Below are 24,640 nucleotides of genomic sequence, written 5' to 3'. Positions count from 1 at the left end.
AAGTACAAAGGTGGAGAAACAAAAGGAAATAAATTATGTCGAAACTGCTGGTGGGGAGAGAGGCTGAAGAAAAATCACCTACTGGATGTGTGCGTAACGCTGTAATTTGATCACTGACATGACCATCATAAAGTGTTGAAGCAAATGAATGGCCAACGGCTGAATGAGTTGAGCACAAAAGGCATCCCACAGTGTGTTGTATGTGTGTGTATGACGGCAACAAAAAAGGAGGTGACACTTCAACTCATCATTTGCACATTAACTCAGTTGGATAAAATTTCATATTTATGGATACTCAGTTGGGGATTAAAGGTTGATTGAGGTGTGTTGCAAGTTGTAAGTTTGATTATAACTCAAAGTACAAATGATCGAAATATTATTTTGGATGAATTTTTGAGAAATTTCACAAATTTGAGGTTATGTTAATTGCAATAGATACAATAAAATATTGTTAGAAATAATTAATGCTTGGTAGTTAGGTCATACGGCTGATCATTGTAAGCTTAAAAGTGAAATGAGTTTGGAAAACATTCTTTTGAATATTTTTATACTCTCGTAACAAAGTTGCTAGAGAGTATTATAGTTTTGTTCACATAACGGTTGTTTGTAACACCCAAAACTAAACGAGTTAGATACATATATGGTTATATATACCAAAGTGATCAGGGTGAAGAGTGGAGTTCAAATCCGGATGTCTGTCTGTCCGTCCGTCCGTCTGTGCAAGCTGTAACTTGAGTAAAAATTAAGATATCTTGATAAACTTGGCTTTCGAAAATGAGCAAAATCGAACCACTGCCACGCCCACAAAATGGCGAAAACCGAAAACACATAAAGTGCCATAACTAAGCCATAAATAAAGCTATGGAAATAAAATTTGGATGAAGGATCGCACTCTGAAGGGGCATATTTGGATGTAGTTTTTTTGGGGAAGTGGGCGTGGCCCCGCCCCAAAATAGGTTTTTCGTACATATCTCGGAAACCAATAGAGCTATATAAACCAAAGCTTTAGTCGCTTTTTTTAGCCACTTCTTAATACAGTCCAAAAATGAAAGAAATCGGATAATAACCACGCCCACCTTCCATACTAAGGTTTGGTTGGAAATTACTAAAAGTGGGTTAACTCACTAACGAAAAACGTCAGAAACACTAAATTTCACATAAGAAATGGCAGATGAAAGCTGCACTCAGATTTTTTTTACAAAATGGAAAATGGGCGTGGCGTCGCCCACTTATGGGTCAAAAACCATATCTCAGGAACTACTCGATCGATTTCAATGAAACTTGGTTTGCAACAGTTTCCTTACATCCCAATGATATGTTGTGAAAATAAATCGCTTCACAACCACGCCTACTTCCTATATCGAATCGTTTACTTTACAATATATAAAGTAAGCCCTAGTGAAGATATCGGTGCAGAACTTTGCACAAATACTATGTTTATAGTGTGGCAGGCCCATTCTAAAAATCGCCGAAATCGGACCATAGGTTTTTAAGGCTCCATATATCGAACACGAGGACCTCGGTGCTTCTAACCTAATATTATGGTTTCCAACCTTCAATGGACTCTATACAATATATATGACGAATATGTGGGTCAAATTGTGTATTATATAATATAAATAAAGTTAAATAAATAAATTGCGAGCGTATAAAATATTCGGTTACACCCGAACTTAGCCCTTCCTTACTTGTTGTACATAATATTGTTGGAGATTAGCTCTTCATAGAAAATATTCTTCTAGGAAATCAGAAAAATTTGAAAATCAATATTTTTTAATTTTTTGTACTGCATACATGACTACTATATATATTTCTGAACCCAGGGCATACTATATGGCTATAGCTTTATATTGATACATATACTCTTGCCCTCAAAAGACTACAAGTATTCAGAATGTATTGTTAACCAGCTTTATACACGATACATGACATTTTATGCTGCCGCTGGTCAAGCTATAAATTATGTATGTAATTTTATTTTATTTCACAGTTATACAAGTAATATATAAATATATATGGATTATTCACACGCACTCACACATACAAATGTCATCGAACATTTTACCACTTATCATTTTCGCTTTTCGCCACGTTGTCGTATTTCAAAAAAGGATAATACCGGATATTGCAACGGAGCTGTTGTACAATACGTGTACACTGGGTGGAAAAGCGCATTCTTACATATATTTTACAACCAAATTCAGTTACAAATATATATATACTATATATATATAAATGTATATATGAAATATATCAACGAATTGCAAGCGTTTGTCATGTCATATATTTACACAAACAAAGCTTCAAATCTGATATAAATACATATATGTATGTATATATGACATCCGCCAGCAGTAGCTTTGTATAAACGCACAAAGGCTTTCAAGTTGGCGTTAAAATTTGTTTTTATTTTTATTTCTTGCTGACTTCACCTTCGCTACCAATCATCTTGAGTACTCTAGCGGCGACAGATCAGCATATTGGTCTTTAACGCGATTGATTGCCATGCGCATTTGAGTGTAATTAATATATGCATTGTGGATTACTTGGCATTATAGCTTTTGCACTACTTTGTCCATATTCTTTCACTGGAAAAGTAGATGGGAGGAAATTATTTCTTCGGATTAAGCGTAAGTGCATATATTGTTTCGAAGACATCAAAAGTGAAGGTCTTATGTGTGCTTTCAGGTGTCTTGCATATTTTTATAAGTGTTCAAGGAAGAGTAAGCAAAGTGGAAGAGAAGTGAACTAAGAATGTAAGCTGAAATTAAGGATTTATGTGGGAGTGTTTCCAGGATTATCCAACGCAGAACAGGTGCTACTATGGACTGAGTAGGCAATTGAAAAGTAAAGTCCTCTCTCGACGAACAAAAACCAAACTCTACAAGTCCATCATCATTCCCGTCCTACTTTATGGTGCAGAAGCGTGGACGATGTCAACATCCGATGAGACGGCACTAGGAGTTTTCGAGAGAAAGATTTTGCGGACGATTTATGGTCCCTTAAACATTGGCAAATGCGAATACCGCAGACGACGGAACGATGAGCTGTATGTGTTATTCGACGACATAGACATAGTTCAGCGAATAAAAAGACAGCGGCTACGCTGGGTAGGTCATGTTGTTCGAATGGATGAAGGAGCTCCAGCTCTGAAAGTATTCGATGCAGTACCCGCTGGTGGAACCCGAGGAAGAGGGAGACCTCTACTTCGATGGAAGGACCAGGTGGAGAGGGACCTGGCTTCGCTTGGTATAACCAATTGGCGCCAAACTGCCTGAAGGTGGGATACGTGGCGCGCTGTTTTGGACTCGGCTATAACCGCGTAAGCGGTGCTTACGTCAGTCAAGAAGAAGAAGTTTCCAGAATTCAAACTTCTCATAATATTATTTAAAACAATTAAGGAAGGATGTAACCGAGCATTTTATATTCTCGCAATTTATTGAGGAAATTTTATTAACATAACGCACAAATTTACTCATAGATTCGGCAAAAAGTTTAATTGGTTTAATAGAGTAACGAACGAAATCGTCATATATAGTATATGAGGGCTGAGGTAATACCTGGACCGATTTCAGTCATTTTCACCAGCAAGGTACACTATACGCTCACTTAATTTTGCTAAGATATCTCACATATTAACCAATACATACATATATGCGGAATAAATCCCACCGTATTTTTGTAAAACCTATAATTAGCTATATGGGAGCTAGAAGATGTTATGACCCGGTTATAATAATTTTTGGAACAGAGACACACTATTAGAAAAAAAACAATTTCCTCTAAATTACATTAAATTAGCTGAGAGATTTACCCATATTTTCGGTTAAAATTTACCGTTAGGTGCTGAGTTCAACATGTTAGATATTTGGGGCCTTGAAAAGTTATAGTCCGTTTTTGACAATTTTTTCACAAGTGAAGTCAGAGAGGATATGCGAGAGTATAATAATTGTAAGGATTCAACGGTTCTTGGACTCAGTAAAATCCGAATCTGTTTCGTTAATGTTGAACTGACTCTCTAGAGGTCTTATGGTAGACTCATATTAGGATTTCTATCCGACTTGAACCGACCCGACAGTGTTGAGGTCTTATGCTAAAATCATATTTTGATTCCTATAAGCATATCAAGCTACTTATAACCTATATTGGAGATAACTAAAATATTTTTGAACTTCTATAAGCCAATAGTATTTATATGTAACAATATCTCTCTGGCTCTCTTGAATTTCCAAACTAAGTACTCACTACTACCATTAACCACTTTGAAATGAAAGTAGCCACATAACCTCAAAAAATGTACGCATTAAAACTTTAACCTTTAAAACATAATAGTCTTAATCATCCAACTTTTTGCACTTGCACTAAAACAGCATTTTCTAATTGAATTTCTAACTAATGAAATGAAAAAGAACGCGCTGCTAATATGAAGACAAAGGAAAGAACACACACACACACGCCGCAACGAATATGCTTAAAGACCGCATATTAAATAAAGTATTTGTAAAGGAAAATGTTGCAAAGCGTCGGATAACGTTGTAAAAGCTTGCCAGCGAAGTGAGTCCAAAATGTGCTGCACTTTTGTACTTAGTATGTATATATGTATATATGTATGTATCTACTAGGGTTGACTGTACTTTATGGAGTTTAAGGTAAATACTACTATGTTACATACCTTCACACACACAGCCATGTAAATAGACTAATTGAAAAATCGCTGTAATTACAGCAATCAACTTTGCTACTTTGAAAACTAAAGCATAAAGAATGATTAGCAGAAAAGGAAGAACAAGAGTATATGACACTAATAATTTCTAGCAACAATATGAAACAACAAAAGCTATAAGATACGCTAAACATAAAGCTGATTTTTGCTATTAATTTTAAGTAAAGCAGACAGCATTGTATACTGCGGAAATGTAGGCATATTAGGGTGGTCATTAAAGCGACGAAAAAAAATAAATAAAAGATAAAAATAAAATAGAATTAAAATTTTAAAGCTAACAACAGTTTCCGACGCTACTTTTGTAGTAAAAAATATCGGAATTAATATTTTCTGGTTTCATCTGAAGATATTTCAAGAGAGTCGTATTATCAACAAAGTAGTCAACAATTTTAACCGTTCTATCTAATATCAATTCTAAAATTATAAACTAAATTCTATCCCAAAAAACTCCAAAACATTTTTCTGACCCACCCTAATGCATATTTTTTTTCAAAAATTAAAAATCTACCACGAAAGACTGCACAATTTTTTCTAAAATTTTCGTTCAATAAATTTATTTATTTTTGCCTCACCCTAATGCTCATGTAATGTCGGTAAAAGTAAATATTCTTAGCTCCAACAGTATAATTACAGTCTATGAATATGAAACACAATGGATGGACGAACAAGTTGAAAGGATAATAGTTTTGCAAACACTATGTTGTTCATACAAATTAGCAGACATGGCAGCTCTGCATGTAGCTTACATTGGCATTAGCTCGCACATAGTAAAATTAAAAGTATAAAAGTGTGGAAGAAATAATGGAAGGAATAGAGGTAGAGTGAAGAAACACTATAATAATTCTTTTTCTAAACTCTAACAACATGGGAAAATGTGCCAACAATAGCGCTAATAATTAAGTTAAAGGAACAAAGAAATAACACAAAAGAATGTAAGTATGTACTGGTCGCCTTAAAGTGAGGTTATGTGCTAGAATATGTAAGCTAATAAGGCCAATTATTTTTACACCAGAAATACAATAAGTATATGTATGTATATTATCGCTGGTAGGAGAAGACAAATGTATGTGTACATCTGAGGGAAATTTCGACAAAATAACGCACAAATGGAAGAGAGAAGCGAGAGTATTGAAAGGAGATAGAAAATGTGCCAAGAGCCTGAGGTATAACTATCGAAAAAGAGAGAGAGAAAGTGAGACACTGAGGACGAAATAGCGACAGAGAGAGATAAGGAGAACTTCAGAACTTCAGCTAAAAACCTTACATGAGAACGATTCAAAGAAACAGTCCGGTCAACGAGTTAGACCGGCATGTGGGATCTCGTGACATCGCCCAGGAGATGAGAGTTAGTCACCAAACCATTTTAAACCATCTGCAGAAGGCTGGATAAACAAAAAAGCTTGATGCTTTGGTGCCGCATGATTTGACGCAAAAAAACTTTCTGGACAGAATCAACGCCTGCGATATGCTGCTCAAACGGAACGAACTCGACTCATTTTTGAAGCGGATGGTGACTGGCGACGAAAAATGGCTCACATACGACAAGATCAAGCGAAAATGGTCATGGTCGAAGACCATTGAATCGTCCCAAACAGTGGCCAAGCCGGCCAAGAAGGATTTGCTGTGCGTTTGGTGGGATCGGAAGGGAGTCATCCACTATGAGCTGCTCCCATATGGCCAGACGCTTAATTCTAACATCTACTGCGACCAATTGGACGGCTTGAAGCAGGCGATCGACCAGAAGTGTTCTGAATTGGCCAACAGGAAGGGCGTAGAGTTCCACCAGGACAAGGCCAGATCAGATATTTCGTTCATGGCTCGTCACAAGCTACGGTTTTACCGCATCCACCATATAGACTGGACATAGTGCCAAGTGATTACCACCTGTTCTTGTCCATAGCGAACGCCCTTGCTGGTGTAAAGTTGAACTCAAAAGAGGCTTGTGAAAAGTGGCTGTCCGAGACTGGATAATAGTGATCTCTACAATTTATAACAATATTAGACACCTTACAAAATGTTCACTCTTGTGAATTATCCCCGAATCAGCGCTCATTTAAAACCGTTTACCTTCCACTACAAAAAAATATAATTCAAGCAAAAAGCTTTCCAGCACTCTAGCTCACCACTAACTAACAAAAGAAACTTTTCTCCTAAAAGTTGTAACAATTAACAAAAAGTTAGGCAAGTTGACTTGCCGCTGGCGCAAAAAAGGAAATAACAACAACAACTAACCGAGAAAATTAAATTGTAAACATAATTAAATAAAGGACTACCCACTGTGATTAAAGCGGCAGCATTTTTAGCTACATAAATTTAGCAGTCACGCGTGCGCTTGCATTAAGTGCGAATGAAAGAAAGTAGAAGTAGAAGAAGAAGTTCATTAGTGTAACGGAAGTTAGCATTTCAAGTGTCTTCCGGTTTTTTACGACTTCCCTAACGCGATTTACTACCCGCTGATACGCTGAATGCATACATAATTACATGTAAAGAGCGAGTGAGAGCGAGAGAGAGAGAGAGAGAGAGAGTGCTAACAACAACATACATACATGCACACTAATTTAGATATGAGTGAAGGACAAAGTTGATGCGCGAAGAGACTAAGAGACTAACGTTTTAATGGTTGGTCGCATAAAGTACTAAGAAGAACTATCACAAGTGCCGGCGGGTATAATTAAATTTTCCGAGTGGTCACCTGGCATTTAAAGTGGAACCGTTAGCTGAATGCAATTTAGTGCTGTTTGTGAAATGAAAGGGGGGTAAGTGGTAAAAAAGTATTAATTTTTTTTGTGGTGGTAAACAAAATAGTTGGTGAGGAAAGACTGCAAGTTTACTCTGTTGTTTTAGTTAAAAGGTAGTAGTAGCTGCACTCACTCTCAAGCAGCAGCTTTTACGTTCTTTTTACGAGCTTTTTCTTTATTACTATTACTTTTACAACAGAAGAACTCATTTAAGCGCATAATGAAGCGCATTAACTTGGAAAATCACTTTCTTATTATCATTTTAAAAATTTCCACGAGTAACTATAAAGACACATACAAAATTTTCATCAATCAAATGCAGAAATGGAAAAAAGAAAACAATAAAAATTACAAATAAAAATAAAAAATAATAAATCCCAAAAAAAAACTGCCAACCCTGTTTCCCTTGGCAACTATCAGCCGCATTTTCAAATTAATTTCCACAGCAATGCATTGAGGTGTGTCTACAAAAACTTATTTCCAAACAATTTTCCAAGCAATTTTCTTTGTAAAGTCTGCCATAGTTTTTCTCCCCCTACTACTCCAACATTTATTTTTTCTCTCTTTTTCACTTCATAGTCTCGTCATTAACGGTATTTTCATAATTTCACACGACAAGTGGCTTTTTGGCGCACCACTTGCAGGCCTGAATCCTCGAGTCGCGCTTGTAGACTGTCATTAAATTTATATTTCGCATGCGGTGCATTAATAAATGCACCATCCGTGTAGACTCTTTGACGCTTGCACTTCATAAGCATTTACTTTGACACTTTCAACGGTAACCTTGTTGTCGTTGCTTTACACTCATTTACCTATGTCACTGCGCTGCTCTCATGTTTATGCTGAAGTGTATTGCAGTAGTCGAGTGTAGAAATTTACCAAAGTTGGGGAAAATAGTGGTCAAAGAATACAAAAAAAAAAAACATATAAAAAAATATATCAAGGATATTACGAGGAGGACGATTTTTACTTTCTTAAAAGATATGACTAAAAGATATAGCTGAACATATAGGAAAAGTTTTAGGTGTAGAACTTTTAGAAATAAGGTTTTATGATAAATGTTAAACGACAGTTTTGGTAGATTCTTCATAGAACTATGGTCTCAGTTTATATTTTTAAACCAATTGTACGGACGATAATCCATATCTAGTTTGAGTTTGTGTTAATAGTCTATAAGAATATATTTTCTTTTTTATATAAATACTTTGATCTATAAAGATGAGATCCATCTTGATTAGAGAAACAATTTTCCTTTTACTTAAGTACTTTAATTCAGGCGGAATAATGATTTAAGATGTGGAAGATTCATTCTTGTAAAGGATTTGCTTAGAACGACTTTGACTGTCTGGAATAATTGTAAAAAAGTTCGATATAATTCTGATCAGATTTGAGACTATATAGTAAAGGATAGTCTCTCTTCTGTCTTTAGAAGCATTATTTATTATCCATGCTTGGATACTAATACCAATGTTTCATATTATTTGTCCACTTTTTTAAAGATCCACCTGGAACAAGTGTAAACATGGAGTTCGCTAGAGAAATGTTCCGTGAGATTAATGGAGTTTTGTATTCTATGACTTCAAACTGCGGAGGAATGGTTTCGATTCAGAGCGGGTGAAAATGATACCATGGATAAGTCAGCCCGCAAAGGAACTGTGACGACCAATACCGATCAAACCATGGAAAACATTGAGTTAGACCGGCATGTGGCATCTCGTGACATCGCCCTGGAGATGGAAGCTAGTCTCCAAACCATTTTAAACCATCTGGATACACAAAAAAGCTTGATGTTTGGGTGCCGCATGATTTGACCCAAAAAAACTTTCTGGACCGAATCAACGTCTGCGATATGCTGCTGAAATGGAACGAACTCGAATGGAACTCGAACAAATTTTGATGGTGACTGACGACGAAAAACGGATCACATACGACAATATGAAGCCAAAACGGTCGTGGTCGAAGGCCGGTGAAACGTCCAAAATAGTGGCCAAGCCGGGATTGATGGCCAGGAAGGTTTTGGTGTGTGTTTGGTGGGATTGGAAGGGAATCCTCCACTATGAGCTGCTCCCATATGGCCAGACGCTTAATTCTACCATATACTGCGAACAACTGGACTGGCGATCGACTAGAATAGTCCAGAATTGGCCAACAGGAAGGGTGTAGTGTTCCACCAAGACAACGCCAGACCACACACTTCGTTGATGACTCCTCAGAAGCTACGAGAGCTCGGATGGGAGGTTTTATTGCACCCACCATATAGCTCGGACATAGCGCCAAGTGATTACCACCTGTTCTATCCATGGCAAAGGCCCTTGGTGGTGTAAACTTGAAACTCAAAAGAGGCCTAATCAGTTTCTTAACCAGATGTATTGTGTTGCGCATGATGGTTGGAACGTCTGATTTATGCTCTCTAGAGACGACATTTTCAGAACAAGACATCAATCTTCAGACAAATCATATACAATTTTACTTATCTTATGAGTTAAACTGGAAAGGAAAGCTGGTCTAGTTAGCTTAATTGAACGCTCTCGAAGCTAAGGTCTAGTTGCTTGGAGTGGGGTAAGAAATAGATAGAAAAGAGCCTCAGGGACTAGGCAATTCCCAACTTTTTTTTTTCTTCTTTTATTAATCTGAGAAGAGATGTTTCTCAATCACTGATCCGCTCTCAAAGCAGATCGTGCTTTCTCAATACAATGAGAAACTAACGGAGAGCGCGAATGAGAGCAATTATAATGCAAATGTAGTTTTTGGGGTTTATTGGGCAAACTCTAAATACATACCAACATATATTCATGTTGGCTAAAGTGTAGTTGTTACCCGTATGCAAATAAAGCTTAAAGCTTATAGGTAAAATAATGTGCGTGTGATTTCGTGTTGCATGTTTGTTGGTAGTTGACGAAAATACTTTATTGCATGAAATTTTTAAAAGGTTATTGCCATGTCGCCGCTTAACATGGCCACATACAAGGCTACAAGCCGGGCTAAGAGTGCGCATAAATGAGTGAATGCACATATATATATATATACTATAAATACTATATATACTCACATCTATCTTATAGTTGTTTATTGCCACGGCAAGTGCAATATGTTTGCTATAGTTAGTTGCAGCAGGCGACATTTCTGTGCGCCAAATAATTACAACATGCAACACATCGATCGAAGTTGGAGTTGGTGTGGGCAGGATATGTAAATGCATGTAGCTACCGTTATATATACATATAATTGTGAACATAGTTGTTTACACACAGTTGTTGTTAATGTTTGTTGTTGATTTACTGCTGCCCGGCTTGCCATTGCTGCCACAAACATAACTGTCTGTCGCTGTGCATTTATTGCTGTTGTTGTTATTATTGTACTTGCTGTTATTGGACAGATAGTTGTGCAACAGAACTTATCAGCAACACTAAAGGTAAACACAAGCAATCCGTTGTTGAGCAACGTTAAGTTGTCGCACCGAGTTACCGGATATTCGGCTTGTCTTGTCTGGTCTGCTCTGGTCTTGTCTATTTGGCTGAGCCCGAATAGTTCATCAACGAGCAAAAGTTTATTTATTCAACTCATCAAAAAGCAATTCGTCGTCGTCGTCTGGACGTCTGGGCCGGCTACTCAGTTGGTAAGGGTATTTATAGCGTACGTGTGTGTTAGTGTCAGGTTTGTGAAAGTTATTTTTGCCTATTGCAGTTACTTTATTACCATTTGCAGTTATGTAACGTTAAATGTAGTATTTGCTTCTGCCAATTACAACTGAGTTGTCCATAGACTGTCTGTGTTTTGGGAATAAATTTGTTTGATTGCTTTGTGAGCATTTAGTATATAGAAAAAGTAGAAGAAGATGTAGAAGAAGAAAACTAAGCAAACGTGGAATTCACTATTTAAAGTTTCTTCATTGATAAATCTTAGAGAAAAGTTTTGTTGAAATATTTAAACTAGTGTTTGTGTATACATAAGTATTTATTCCGTAAAGTAGTCAAATTCTTGGCAAGTTCTGACCGCCAAACTATGACAGTCAGTGACCCAAGTATTAAAAGTTTTAAATGCAGTAAGGTAAATGCGGGTAAAATGCTTGAGATCTATTTTTCTGTAGTTCTACGTGGCTTAGTATAGAAGAGCAATGCTTAGTGTATTATTAAAAACTTTATAAAGTACAGATTCGGCATATGTGGAGATAAAGTCCCAATGGGGCACGTTTATAGTGATTTTTAGGTTAATATTAGGTATTTTATAATAATATTACACATCATGAGATTAACTAAAAATAGTTCGTTCATTTTTAGTTTCAATAATAAGAAGGTATTTTCGGTGATTTTTATGATGTATTAAGTGCTTCACTAATAAGGATTAACCAAGAGATGATACTTTATATCTATAACGGTAAGACGTAAAGATTAACTATTTTTTTCAGTTGACTAAAACTTATGACATTCTCTCAGAGAGAGAGAGAGAGGGAGAGAGAACGTAAAAAATCATTACTATTCAAGGCATCAAGAAAAACTCTGCAAATTCATAAATAAAGACTGCTGTTTTTCAAAAAAATTTTAAGACTTTCTTTTGTAATAATTTCAGTTGTATTCTTGTGGTTTATTTTAATCCTTATCAAGTATATTTCTCACCGAAACACTCTTTATAGTTTTTTATGTTTTTAGGAGCACTGGAAAAAGGTAGTGCTGAGAAAATAAGAAGAACTTAAAAGAGCCAAGAGGCAGGAGAGCTGTGCTGCCAAATTAACTAGAGAAGTAAACAAAACACAGCATAAATACATGGTCTGTATCAAGATCAAAATATTGTTTTTACATTTGAGCTTTTATCTAGATTCCGTTTGTAACCTTAAGGGGTTATAACAGTGTCACACTTTCAAAAAATTGATTTTTTTGTTTTTTGCTTATTCGATAGTTTATATTTTCAAAAATTTCCTATGAAAGCGGTAAGGTCGTATATGGAATAGTTTTTGAACCGTAGCGTTCTAAAGAGCGACCGCCCGCAGGTATAAGCAGCTATAGTAGAAGCTTTAAACGAGTTTTTCTCCAAACGACATTTTTCAAAACTGCTGACATCGTAACTCAATGAGACATTGACCGATCGACTTCAAATTTAAACTGAGTATTCTTGAATATATTTAATATACAATGACCTAAGATTATTTTTGATTAGTTCAATTTGGCATTAAAAAAATACAATTTTTTTACCTAAAAAACGATTATTTGTTAATTTTTGATATTTTTCAAAAATCGTAGGTCATTGTATAGGAAATATATTCAACTTTAAAAACTTTTTTGATTTTTTGTTGATTCAGCTACTCATTCGACCGGAATCATGCCAGCAGTTGGGGCACTTTTTTTGCACCTCCCAAGACAGCACATGACTCCATTATTTTTCAATATTTTTAAAAAATTATCTTAAAATATAGCTGAAAATATACCTGATTATGTCAAAAAAACTTAAAAAAATTCACGAAAATCGCCTAATTTTTCGCGTGTTACGCTGGTATAGCCCCTTAACGAGTACTTGATATTTGGCCTGGAGATAAGATACTACCCATTCATGATATCAAGAGCTAAAAAGTTACCCCCAATAATATTAATTTATATAAAAATATGTCGAAAGAAGCTCTTGTTAATGATTAATAAAGTAAAATTTTATAAAAGTATATAAAGGCTATGAATAAGAATAATATTCATCAAATCGAATTATTTTGTGAATATGTACTGGCTGCCTTACTATCAAAAGTTAAATATTTTTTTAACATTTATTAAAATGTATAATTGAATGCCAGGCTACAGTGAATCAAGTGAATTCTTAATGGATGGATGGGGCAAGTAATAAATATTCTTGGAATAATACAATGTCTAGGCCTTATGAGATAAGTAATATTGGTGTTGAATATACAATAAGTCAGTATCTCATCACAATTTTCTTTATGAGAAATTAAAAATTATTTCATCTTCTATTCGAAATATAACAATTCTTTATTACGAAATTGAAAAATAAATAAAATTAAGAAAGCTAAATTTATCTTAAACCATATTGACAAATTTCCCTAGCCCTACGACTTCCGTACCAACTCCAATATTATTAAGAAATAACAGCAGGCGCTTTCCTAACTCAACGAAAGCAATAAAAAACCGAAACCTAAGTTTAGAATTCAAATTAAACTTTACAGCCTATAATCAACACCGGAAAATTACCAGCTTAACTTGCGCCAATAGATTGTAATCTAACAAATTACGGCTTTCATTAAAAACACAACAATTCATTATCATTTAAACAAACTTCTTTTGACTGCGACAATTAAGTGAAATTTAAATTTATAGCAACGCTCTACCGGCAATGTTTATTTGTTTGTATTGGTTTAATAGATGGTGTTGGTACTAGTTGAATAAAGATAGGTGGGGTAACGGCATGTGGTTAACTGTAGTTGAGCCCGCACGAATGTGTCAAGCCGAGTAAACAATTCACACCTGCTAAACCTTTGTTGGTTTAATAATTTCTTGTGTCTAATCCTAGCAAAGCGTCGCACCGACACACTTACACAGTACATAGATGTACTAGGCAGTGCTTTAGCGACTGGCAACTAGTAATAAGATAGAAGTAAATGGCTATACGTATACGTATATATAAATATATGTGTATAAATTTGAGTTTGTGTTGGTGTTTGTGTATAAGTAAAAACCATTTAAAGGCCATTTGGTTGTCACTGTCTACTTGTGATTGCTTGCCATCGGCGTTTATCACTGTTTGCCTATCTGCGTGTATTTGCCCATACGCTCGGTTTGCCTGACTGCCTGCCTGGCTGTTTGCTTGCTTGTCGGCTTGCGCCAACAATGCGATGGGCATGCAAACAATCAGGCAGGCAGTCTGACAGCCAGCGACTGACAAAGGTAAGCAAGGATGTGCGATGTGGATAATTGTGTATGCAGCAGGAAAGCATATATTTGAAAGGGCGCTTTTTAATGTTATAGCTTTAAATTGTGGGTGATTTAAAGAAACTCATCTCATTGAAATAGTAGAAAAGTAGGGTTTGGGTAAATGGATTACATTTGAAAAGTAAATATTTGTTTGTATATATAAGTGATTTATCTTAGGAAACTGATATGAGCAACTAGTCGTGGAAAAACTTTTAAAATTTTGGAAATTTTTGAGTATAATATCAAAAATAGGTATGTATACCGAAATTTCGGGATTAAGGATTTAAACTGGAAATTATTTTTATTTATTTTTAAAAGTAAATTGAAAATTTTCCAGGCTCTTTTTAATGTTATAGCTTTAAATTGTGGGGAAAGAAACTCATCTCATTGAAATAGTAGAAAAGTAGGGTTTGGTAAATGGATTATTTTTGAAAAGCAAATATTTGGTTGTATATATTACTGATTTATCGTACTGATATGAGCAACTAGCTGTTGAAAAGCTTTTAAAATTTTGGAAATTTTTGAGTATAATATCAAAAATCGGGATCCCGGTTTTCAACTGGAAATTATCTTAGAAATTGTAAAATTTCCGAATTTTTAATTATATTATCAAAAATCGGGATCCCGAAATTTCGGGATTAAGATTTCGGATCCCGAATTTATTTTGGTTTATTTTAAATAATAAATTGTTTAAAGCTTAAGATTTCGAATTTTTTTTTTTTTTTTTGAAGGATGTGTGAAAATTCCAGACCCTATCGGTCATTATGTTGGATAGCTTTAAGTGTTGACACAATTATACAGATCTAACATTATAGCAGGGATTTGTATGTGTACAACAATAATTTCAGCACTCTATCGGCAAGCTCTGTCCGCTTGTTGATGCGCTCCTTTAACTACACATATACATATATTTACATACTTTCCTATATATTAACACAAACGTCTTATAAACGCCTACCGAATTTACACCCATTAAATTGCTTCACTTGTCTTATCACTCTGTTGACAATATGTCCTTGGTGATGGCAGCTAACAGAATGCGCCTGCAATCGCTGAAGTGAAATAGGAAGCGACATGCGAAGACTGTGTGTAAATATTTTAGAACAACAAACATGTCTGCCATAGCGCATAGACCCCCATATATGAGCTTTAAGTACACAATTACATTTATAGACACAAGCAAACACATAAGTACATATGCCTGTCTGCTTCAATTAAATGACTTCAATGTATGTATTCAAGTATGTATGTGGCTGCTCGCTTGCTATGATTTACATTTACAGCGCCAACGTTGAGTTTTTTCTAATTTCCGCCGAAATATGTAAACACGTGCCTTTTCATCAGCGCCCACGGAGTTTGTTTAGGCTTTGAAAATTGTGGGTGATGTACGTATGTGTGAGTGTGAGTTTTTAGTTGGAATTTCGTGCTTTTGTTTAGCAAATTTATGACTCTCAACAAGCTTTTTACACCCAAGTCTAAATCTAATTTAATTTTAGCGGAAGTGAAAGTGTGTTTCAAGTGCTAAGCCTATAGGTATATAGGCACTTAAGTTGTTGTTATGAAAGTAGCAAAGAATTCAACACAAGATTTATAGCGATTTAATAGCTGTGAAGTTGAATGAGGATGTTAAGTGAGAATTTATTGCTTAAAGCTAAGGAGATAGGGAAGCGAAGAAAAATATTCTAAAATAAAAATCATCAGATTTTTACTATTACGAGAGGCAAAAATATAGTAGGCTGTGTTGCCCTTTCAACTCTTTAGCATTTTGCATTCAATCAAAAATATCACAAACAGCATTTATAAATCAAAGTAGTTGTGTAATATGTACCTCACTTCCAGCTAATAGCTTTTAAAAGCTTTGAAATCTGCCTGCTCTCTCCGAAAAACAAAATTGACAAAATCTGCATTTAAATTGATTAATTTCAAAGGGCGTATACGTAATCTAATTACGCGCAGCCATTACAGGGTCGGTGGCGTATACGTAACTTTTTACTTTGTACTATGTGGCTGGTGTGAAAATAATTGAATTTTGTATGAGTAAAGTGCTTTCGCCATTATGCGCTTTTATGTTGCTCATTTTTAGCATGTGAAAATACATATAAATGAAGTTCAAAGTGAAATAAAATTTTTTTAAATATTTTTTTTTTATAATTTTGAAGCTTTTAGATTTCAAGCGAAATCGTGTGAATAATAGTTTTTGGAGTTTTTATGCAAATTTATGTAAAATATTGCTCTTAAAATAATTTGATTAACTGTAGAAGTGTGTATAACAAAAAATTTGTCAATGATGCCATGGCGTATACGTAACCTATTATTGAGTGGAAGCAACTGCATTTATGACATGACGTATACGTAACTTTTTCAGAACAATTACACAATTTATGTAAATGTAGCCTTAATAAAGTTGTTAGTTAACAAATATTAAAGAAAAAAGTAAATTTATAAATAATAATTTAAAAATATTGTTTTTATTTCGTCTCCCAAAAGAACTTGCGCTAAAAAAATATCAACGAAAAAAGTCTAGCAAAGAAAATTATGCAATTTAATTTATAAAAGAAAACAATCAAAACAAAAATCGCAATTTCTTTCTAACACCATTTAACTTGCTATTGTGCCATACAACTGTATTTAGCCGCACCCTCACACAGCTAAACAAACATTCTTGATTTTTCCACCAAAAGTGAGAGGTTTTTATTTAGAATAGAAGTGAAGTGCTCATTTGGAATGCAGTCAAAAGAACTCGCACCCTAAGTCACAGAACTCTGCAAAGAAATTCTCATTTCGAAACTTCGCCGTTTGCCACAGCGCGTCACCTCAGCGTCCCCCAAGCGTCGAGAGCTGCATAGAGTTGTCGCAGCAGTGTCTTTTGTTCTGTGCGTTTTGAGCAATTGGGAAAAGTTGAAATTTGGCATAATAATCAGCAGCAGCAATGCCACAACAAAAACAGTAACAACAAAAGCACTACAATAACAGCTTGGCACAAACCATTTTTGTTTTGCGCGCATTCAACATTTGGCGAGTAAATAATGAAAAGTACAATACAACAACAAATGCAAAATGTGAAAAAAACATAAACAATATGCAGTGAGGGAAAGAATTCGAAAGAAGTAAAGTAATAGCAAAGAATATTTCGAAAAGCAGCACATCAAATATTTAGCTGAAGTGGTGCCTCTCGCTTCGCACAGCTATTTGCATAATATGAAAACGAAAACAAAAATAAATTTGAGCAAAGAAAACATGCTGACTTTTTGCAAAGTTGAAATACATATTTGCATAGTCAAACTGTAAGCAGAATATTTCATTTCATATTTTGTTTGTATGTATGTATATGAACGTATAAATTACTGATATTTTTTATATATAAATTTTTCGTTTTAATGGAACGTCTACTCACTGCACTGTGATTCATCCGATTTGTCCTCACAATCGTCGGTCATATCACAACGAAAATGCGGCGGTATGCAGTAGGTCTTATTGAAGACATATTGACCGCAACTGATTTGACCCGCCTCACATTCGGGTGGCGCTGAAAAATTGAAAAAATAAAAATTGAGATTTATTTAATGAATTAATAGATATTAAATATAAAATAAGCGAATTGTAAAAACTGAACAAAAAATTAATTGTAATAAATTACTAAGAATGATAAATACTTAATTTAGGGAATAATTACAATTTTACAGTAAGGATTTTATACCTAGAAGTATCCATAGTTTATGAAAAGGTTTAATAAAACTTAAAACTAATTCTAGAAAGTATTCAGACTTGAACCAAAACGAGTTTTCAGAGAATAAAGTCTAGATTAAGATCACTGAATTTATTAAATTCAAAAAGAGCTCCTAAAATGTGGTAGACATTACGAAAATGAATTTGAATAGACTACTGAAATCTATTATAGCCTTTTCGCACAAGCGCTAATTGATTAATTAAACGGCCTTTGCTCTATTAAAGCCCTGATTATGATCGATTTGCCATACAAAGTAAAAACCTTATTTTCCTACAATAATTTTTATTCGAATTTTAATCGAGTTGTAAATTTAATGCAACTCTGCTGTCGCTGCTGGAAATAATGGCTGTGGTTATTGAGAAAATATCAATCAGTTGTTGAAACTTACCAACTTCTTATGAAAAACAAAAATATAAAACAGCTGATCGATTATCGAGTAGCCGGCAGTGCGAACAAAAAAACTGCTTCTTGATTAAAATTTTAATTCATCAATTAATTTATACGTTATAAAATGCAGTTCTTGTGCAATTTTATACAGTGTCATAAATCAATGAAAACTATGACGTAGTTGTAGGAATTTGACTTCGAATAGCCTCATCCGTCAACTTTTTGTTGTCTTCAAAAAGATATTTACCGATAATTTAGATGTTAACGACAAGATACAAGCTTATTTTGAAGTGAAAGATTAACTATTATCGAAGTAAAAAATCTATCGAAATCGCTCCCGACCAAACTGACAATCAAATATCATTCAAAGACTCAGAACTTAAAAAAACATTAAATTGTCAAAAATAAAAAGTTTATGATTGAAGTACTTTATTCCTTATCCGGAAGCTCGTTAATCTCAATGTATGCAGATAGATCAACTGGCATACACTAACTGTTTTTGAAAATGATTTTCTCGTCTTCAAAAATTTTGTTATAATATATTAAACTGGACTAGTATTCTTAGCATGACATACCCGGAAGTACTTTAAAAAGGCTCACAATTTAGTCTATATGCGAAATAATAAATTTAATTAATTAAAAGAGGAAGAAAAAAATATCGCTTTTTGCTAATATTCAATATAAAAACAATATATATTATGTATCTTTATTTGTTGTTATTTCTGTAATACTTACGACACGACTGCTGCTCATCTTCGCCACCTTCGCAATCCTTTTGATAATTGCACACCCACAACGATGTTATGCATTTGCCATCGTTGCAGCGAAAAAATCCGGTGGGACATGGCACATTGAATGCTGAAATCGACCCGCTGCTGCTGTCGCGGGCGCCGAAACTCACTGAAATTGAAAAAAAAAAAAAAATATAAATGAGATTAGAAGTGAATAAAAAACAAAACTAATTTAATTATACTTTAAGGGATTACAAATTGAAGTAAAAATAAAAGATACAAATTCAAAATTTTTAGGTGATTTTTTATATTATAAAAATATATTTTTTTATAAAAAAATAATCCTTTTTAAATTCATTATTTATTATATTTTTGTAAATATTTTTTTTTATTAATTGTTTAATAGTTTTTTTTTATAAAAAATAAATTCAAGCTTCAGCAAATCTTCACATGTCAGTCCAACTGAAAACAAAAAATCAAATGTGAAATAAAATCCAGATATCCTCCGCATGCCAATTGCCGCAATACACACCCTTGACCAATTTTGCGCTGCTGTTGTGTTGTGTCAAGTAGAACGCCGTGCTGTGTTGTTGTTGTTGCAAATATTTGTTAAGACATTCACTTTATAGTCGCTTCTCCTTTGTGCGTCCATTCAACGCTTATTTACGTTGCTATAAATTCACTGCAACATTTATGCGCTTCCAGATATGACGAGATTGACCCCATTCATGCCACACTGCGCCACTCGTTAGCCACCACTTCTCTCACGCTTTCTCCATCCAGTTCGCCCGCTTGCCCCCATTTAGCATAACTATTTGTCACAATGCATTTCCCTATATCTATCTGTGTATGAACGCACCACAGTAATGGCCCGCTTGGCTTGACTTGGTTGTGCTGTGTCGGCGACCTTCCAAGGACGAGTCCGCATAAACAACAGGACAATAACTATGACTTTACTTGGAGCAAAAGAAAGAAATATTTAAAAAATTCTTTCACTCTATATAGACTATATAGACTCGATAGTATAGTATTGCGTTACGCATTGTTGTTGTTGTTCTTGTTTTGCGCTGCGAAAAAGCTTTTGGCATTATTGTGTTGTTGTTGTTGCAGTGAGTTAAAAGCATTTTCAGTTTTCTGCAGAAGAGCGCCAATTTAAAGGCGAAATGGTAACAAAAAATATACCGTTATTTATATACATATATACGCAGATACGCACTTAGTAACGGTATTTACAGTTATTATATATACATATATATGTATATCGCTCGTATATTTTATGATTACATAGCAGCAGCAGCAGCCTGCAACGGAAGTTGAAATGGGAGCAAAGAGCTATAATAAAAGAAATACAAAACGAGCAACAACAATAACAACAACGTCAAAGCAATGCAAATAAGCAGGCGAAAAAATAGTGAAGAAAAAGCTTGCGCTACAGAGCTCTTTAGTCTTTAATTTAAAGCTTGTTGCCTAACAGCACCACCCCCCTACGCGCTGGCAATCTAACTCCACTCACACCTTTTTATAAGCGTCAACGAGAAGACTACTCGCAAAGGCCAAGGCCCTGCCGGGTTTTACTTTTCATCTCATTTTCACTTGACATTACAATCAGTTTAGCTTAAATTGTTATTGCTTGTGTTGCGAGACTTTGGCTCCATTGTTATTGTTATTGTTTTCTCCTTTTATTTACATTTTCTCACTTTTTATTGCGCGCATAAAAATTGTTGACTTTCTCGTGCTAATCTGTTGCTGCAGCAGCGCCGTCAATTTAGCGCTGGCAATGCTTTCTAACTGCCAACCTGGTTCCTTGTTACTTGAAATTGAGTTTTTTTTTCTGTTTTTGTGCAATTTTGACGTATAACGGGAAATGGAATGACTGATGGCGCTAAAAGTGATGAGAGAGTTTAAAGGAAGATGTACTTTCTTCTTAGCAATGAATAGCGAGATTAATAGTTTCAAGTGATGAAAGTTTTCAAAGTGAAAATAACTTGAATTAGAGGATGGTTTGGGAAGTAGAATACTTTAGTGTGATTAATATTTGTTGTTCTTTCTGAAGACTGTCATCTTTTAGATCCATATATGTATATGGGCTAAAGATCTGGATCACTTCCTTTATCTAAAAAGATGGTTCTGTAGGAATTTGCGAAGAGGACATCCTTATTAAGTCGAAGTCCAGTTTTTACGACTTTTTTGAATTTTCGAACATGAATTAATAACCGAGATAAAATTTCGGAATACACTTGTTATCACTTCAAGTATTTTTTGGATGTGCATGAGAGAAAAATCTTGAAAAGATTTATGGAGCTTTATTCACTCGAACTGATGTGTTGGTGAGTAATGGGATGGAACAGCAAACGAACAACAAACAAAGTCCAAATGTATGCAGACTTGGCAGATCTGAAAGTGTTGAATATGTCCCGAGCAACAGGTGACAGCAAAAGTGAACGCATAATATTATTCGATTTTTTGACAGCCCCTTAAATCTAATGCACTAGCTTAATCCAAACTTGAATGAGGCAAATCTTCCGATGAAAATTGCCAAAGACATTGTCCAATGTGTGGTTTTGATTTAGAAAATTAGAGAATTTTTGAAAATTTAACTTTATCCCTTCCACCCTTCTCAAGGTATCCTAAACTGACATATAGACTAGCTGTCGTACTAGTAATCTTGAAAGTCTTAAATTTACCTTATTTATTTAATTTTCCCATTATTTTATTTGTTTTTTACTTGTTCAGCGTCAAAGTAAAAATTCTAGGAATAAGCAAGTTGCCTATCGATTTTGGTCTAAAGCTCAAAGGAGCGTACTTGAACGGGCGGGGAGCGGACTAAATAAAAATTGTTTTAAGAATAGTTGAACAAGATTATTTTCTGGGTATTTCATTCCATTCCTTATTAATTTTAAAAATTTAATAGCTTAAGTCAACGTTTTCTACTAAATTTGGCGTATATATGGAAGCCATATATGGCATATTCTTCTAATATATTATATACACTCTGTTTGTTGATTAAAAGTAATAATTGTCACAGTTGTATAATATTGAATATGATTTAATAAGAAATTGAGGACTTACTCCACAATGTTGCCTTACTTTCAAAGGAACAAAGTTTAATTAAGTATATATAAAAAAGTATATTATTAGTATATACATATATAAAAGTATTAGTCTTGAAGCGCAATAGATTGTCTGTTGAATCAACAATCGGATAATATAAAGGCGAACAGCCAGTTATAATAACAATAAACTGTTGCAAATTGCCATAATCACATTTTCGAGAAAGCAAATCAATGTCACACAATCACACAAGCACAATATGCACACTTATTCAATCAATCCACAACTGAAGACACACATCCTAATACTACTAGTAACTACTTTGTACACCCATATCACACCCTCACACTTGCTGTTGTTTATTTGCTAATGAAGTTGTGTGTGCACCATTTGTACTGTGAGTTGTAGAAAGGCCCTCAAGGATATAATAATTAATTTGCACTGTTGCTCAGCAAATTACACTGACACCAGCGCCGGGCACGTCTGCCATATTTCTAGGGGTACGTGTGTTCGTATAGCTCAGCAAAAAGTGTTTTTTCTTATACCACTTGTCCTGCTAATCAACATAGTTAGATACTCGGTTGGTTCAACACAACGCTTGGCTTTCAAATATTTGCCGCAGTTAGAATGAAATGTGGTCGCACTATCCTCAAGTAGTGCGGGAATGATTATCAACTGGTGGAAATAAAACAGCGCACTCACATAGTTACCCCAACAGGGTTAACCAGAATATGCAGAAGATTTAATTACTTCTATTCCCACATTGACTTTGGGTGTTAATTACTTTGAGGCACATAACGGACATATATTTGTAATATACATATACATTAACAGTACTTTAGTAAAGAGTTAATTTAATGACGAGGCTTTAGCAAGAAGAACTCAATTGTGTTATGGTAGTGAAAATATGATTTGCTTTAGAAAAAATAAAAAAAAAATAGTTTCCAATCAAGTTTTATTTTAAAGTTTAACCTTAAAATGCTCTAAAAGCTCTTCCCGCATGGCTTTTTTGTTTGCGGTCAGTGGGAAAATCGTCTGAAGAATAGCAATCAGCACACTGTTACAATATTAACTGTTTCTCTTCATATTAATAATAATAGCTAATAGCTGAAAGCTCTAACACGCCTACATAAAAGCTTAAAAGACTTTTTTCTGGAATTTATTTCTTTTTTGTGAATTTTACGACCAGTAAATGACCCTGGACTCAAGTTTTTATAAAAAAGTTCCTTGCAGACAGAAATTTTTGCCGATTTCTTTAAGCTTTTTAAGCACTGCTACATTCTATTATTCTTAATAATTCACTAATATTCTTTTTATTTCGTAATCTTGACAGAATAGCTAACAGATAGCGATGGATTCAAGTTTTTATAAGAAATAACCTTTATGACAGCACTATATTCGAGATCTTTTTTGAAAATTTTTAAAGCCTTTTTAGAGCTTTTTAATGCTTTTTAAGCTTTGATTTCAAAGTATTATCTCTTCAAGTAGATTAAGTTCACAGTGAAGCGCACTATATAATAACCATATTTTTTCAAAATTTTCCGTCGATATGGCAACCTCAACTTTTAAATACCTGCTGCAGCTCGCGCAATTGGATAAGTGTTTGTAAGCCAAGCAGCTTCAGCATTGCAGCCACATGTCACATAAGAGAGAGCAAACAATAAATGCAAGTAGCAACAACAACAAAAGACGCAATTTAAAAAGCGCTGATAGCATACAACAATAACAAAAAACACATACTAAACACACACTAAATACACGAGAGCATAAAAAACTAAAGTGCGCACAAATACATACAGTGAAATAAACTCATGCGAATGAGTGCGCAAAAATGCATTTCAACGCAGTCTAAACGAACAACGGAAACGAAGAATAGAATAGAGAGAAGTAGAATAAAATTGAACGAAAGTGTTAGAGCTCATAGCGGCTTTGTGCCATAAGTGCGCGCGTGTGTGCGTAGTTAGCTATTGACTCGTTATGTTAGTCACTAGACTACCATTGTTGTTGTTGTTGGCATTACTTGTTTGTTAAATATGTTTGTACGAGTGTGTGTGTGTGCGTGGGTATTTATGTCCTTGTGCCACACCCCATCAATGGCGGAAGTACACAACTTTAAACTGTTTACTTTGAAAAGGATGACGGCTGATGTTAAATAAAAATGAGTGTGTTTATTTATATGTTTGTATGTAATATGGTCTTGTGTGTGTACTTTGCAAGATAAAGTATCATATGCTGAGGACAACAATGATGGTGATTCTTTTAACTGGGTCGTTAAGTTAAAGGATATGCTTGTTAAGGGCTTTAAGGGATATAAACAAGTTTTTTTGTAATTTTTTATTCGATAAATTTTGTCACATTCCATCTTATTTGAGACTTCT

The 24,640-nt window shown here is 34.6% G+C and overlaps 1 protein-coding gene across 4 annotated transcripts in view; it reads right to left on the bottom strand.

Moving 5' to 3' along the window:
* Positions 1-24,640, bottom strand: part of Lrp2_4 (low-density lipoprotein receptor-related protein 2) — a 352,676-nt gene that overhangs the window by 19,222 nt on the left and 308,814 nt on the right. For all 4 annotated transcript variants that reach the window (XM_011179139.3, XM_054231093.1, XM_011179140.3 and 1 more), the window contains exons 3-4: positions 19,216-19,380; positions 17,761-17,892 (exon numbers count right to left, since the gene is read on the bottom strand). In XM_011179139.3, the coding sequence (XP_011177441.1) occupies positions 17,761-17,892; positions 19,216-19,380 (297 nt within the window). The remainder of the gene's footprint in view (positions 1-17,760; positions 17,893-19,215; positions 19,381-24,640) is intronic.

The sequence above is a fragment of the Zeugodacus cucurbitae genome, chromosome 5 (genome assembly GCF_028554725.1).
Source record: "Zeugodacus cucurbitae isolate PBARC_wt_2022May chromosome 5, idZeuCucr1.2, whole genome shotgun sequence".
Taxonomy (NCBI): domain Eukaryota; kingdom Metazoa; phylum Arthropoda; class Insecta; order Diptera; family Tephritidae; genus Zeugodacus; species Zeugodacus cucurbitae.
The sequence above is the reverse complement of the archived record's forward strand: the minus strand, read 5'-3'. Positions and strand labels throughout refer to the sequence as shown.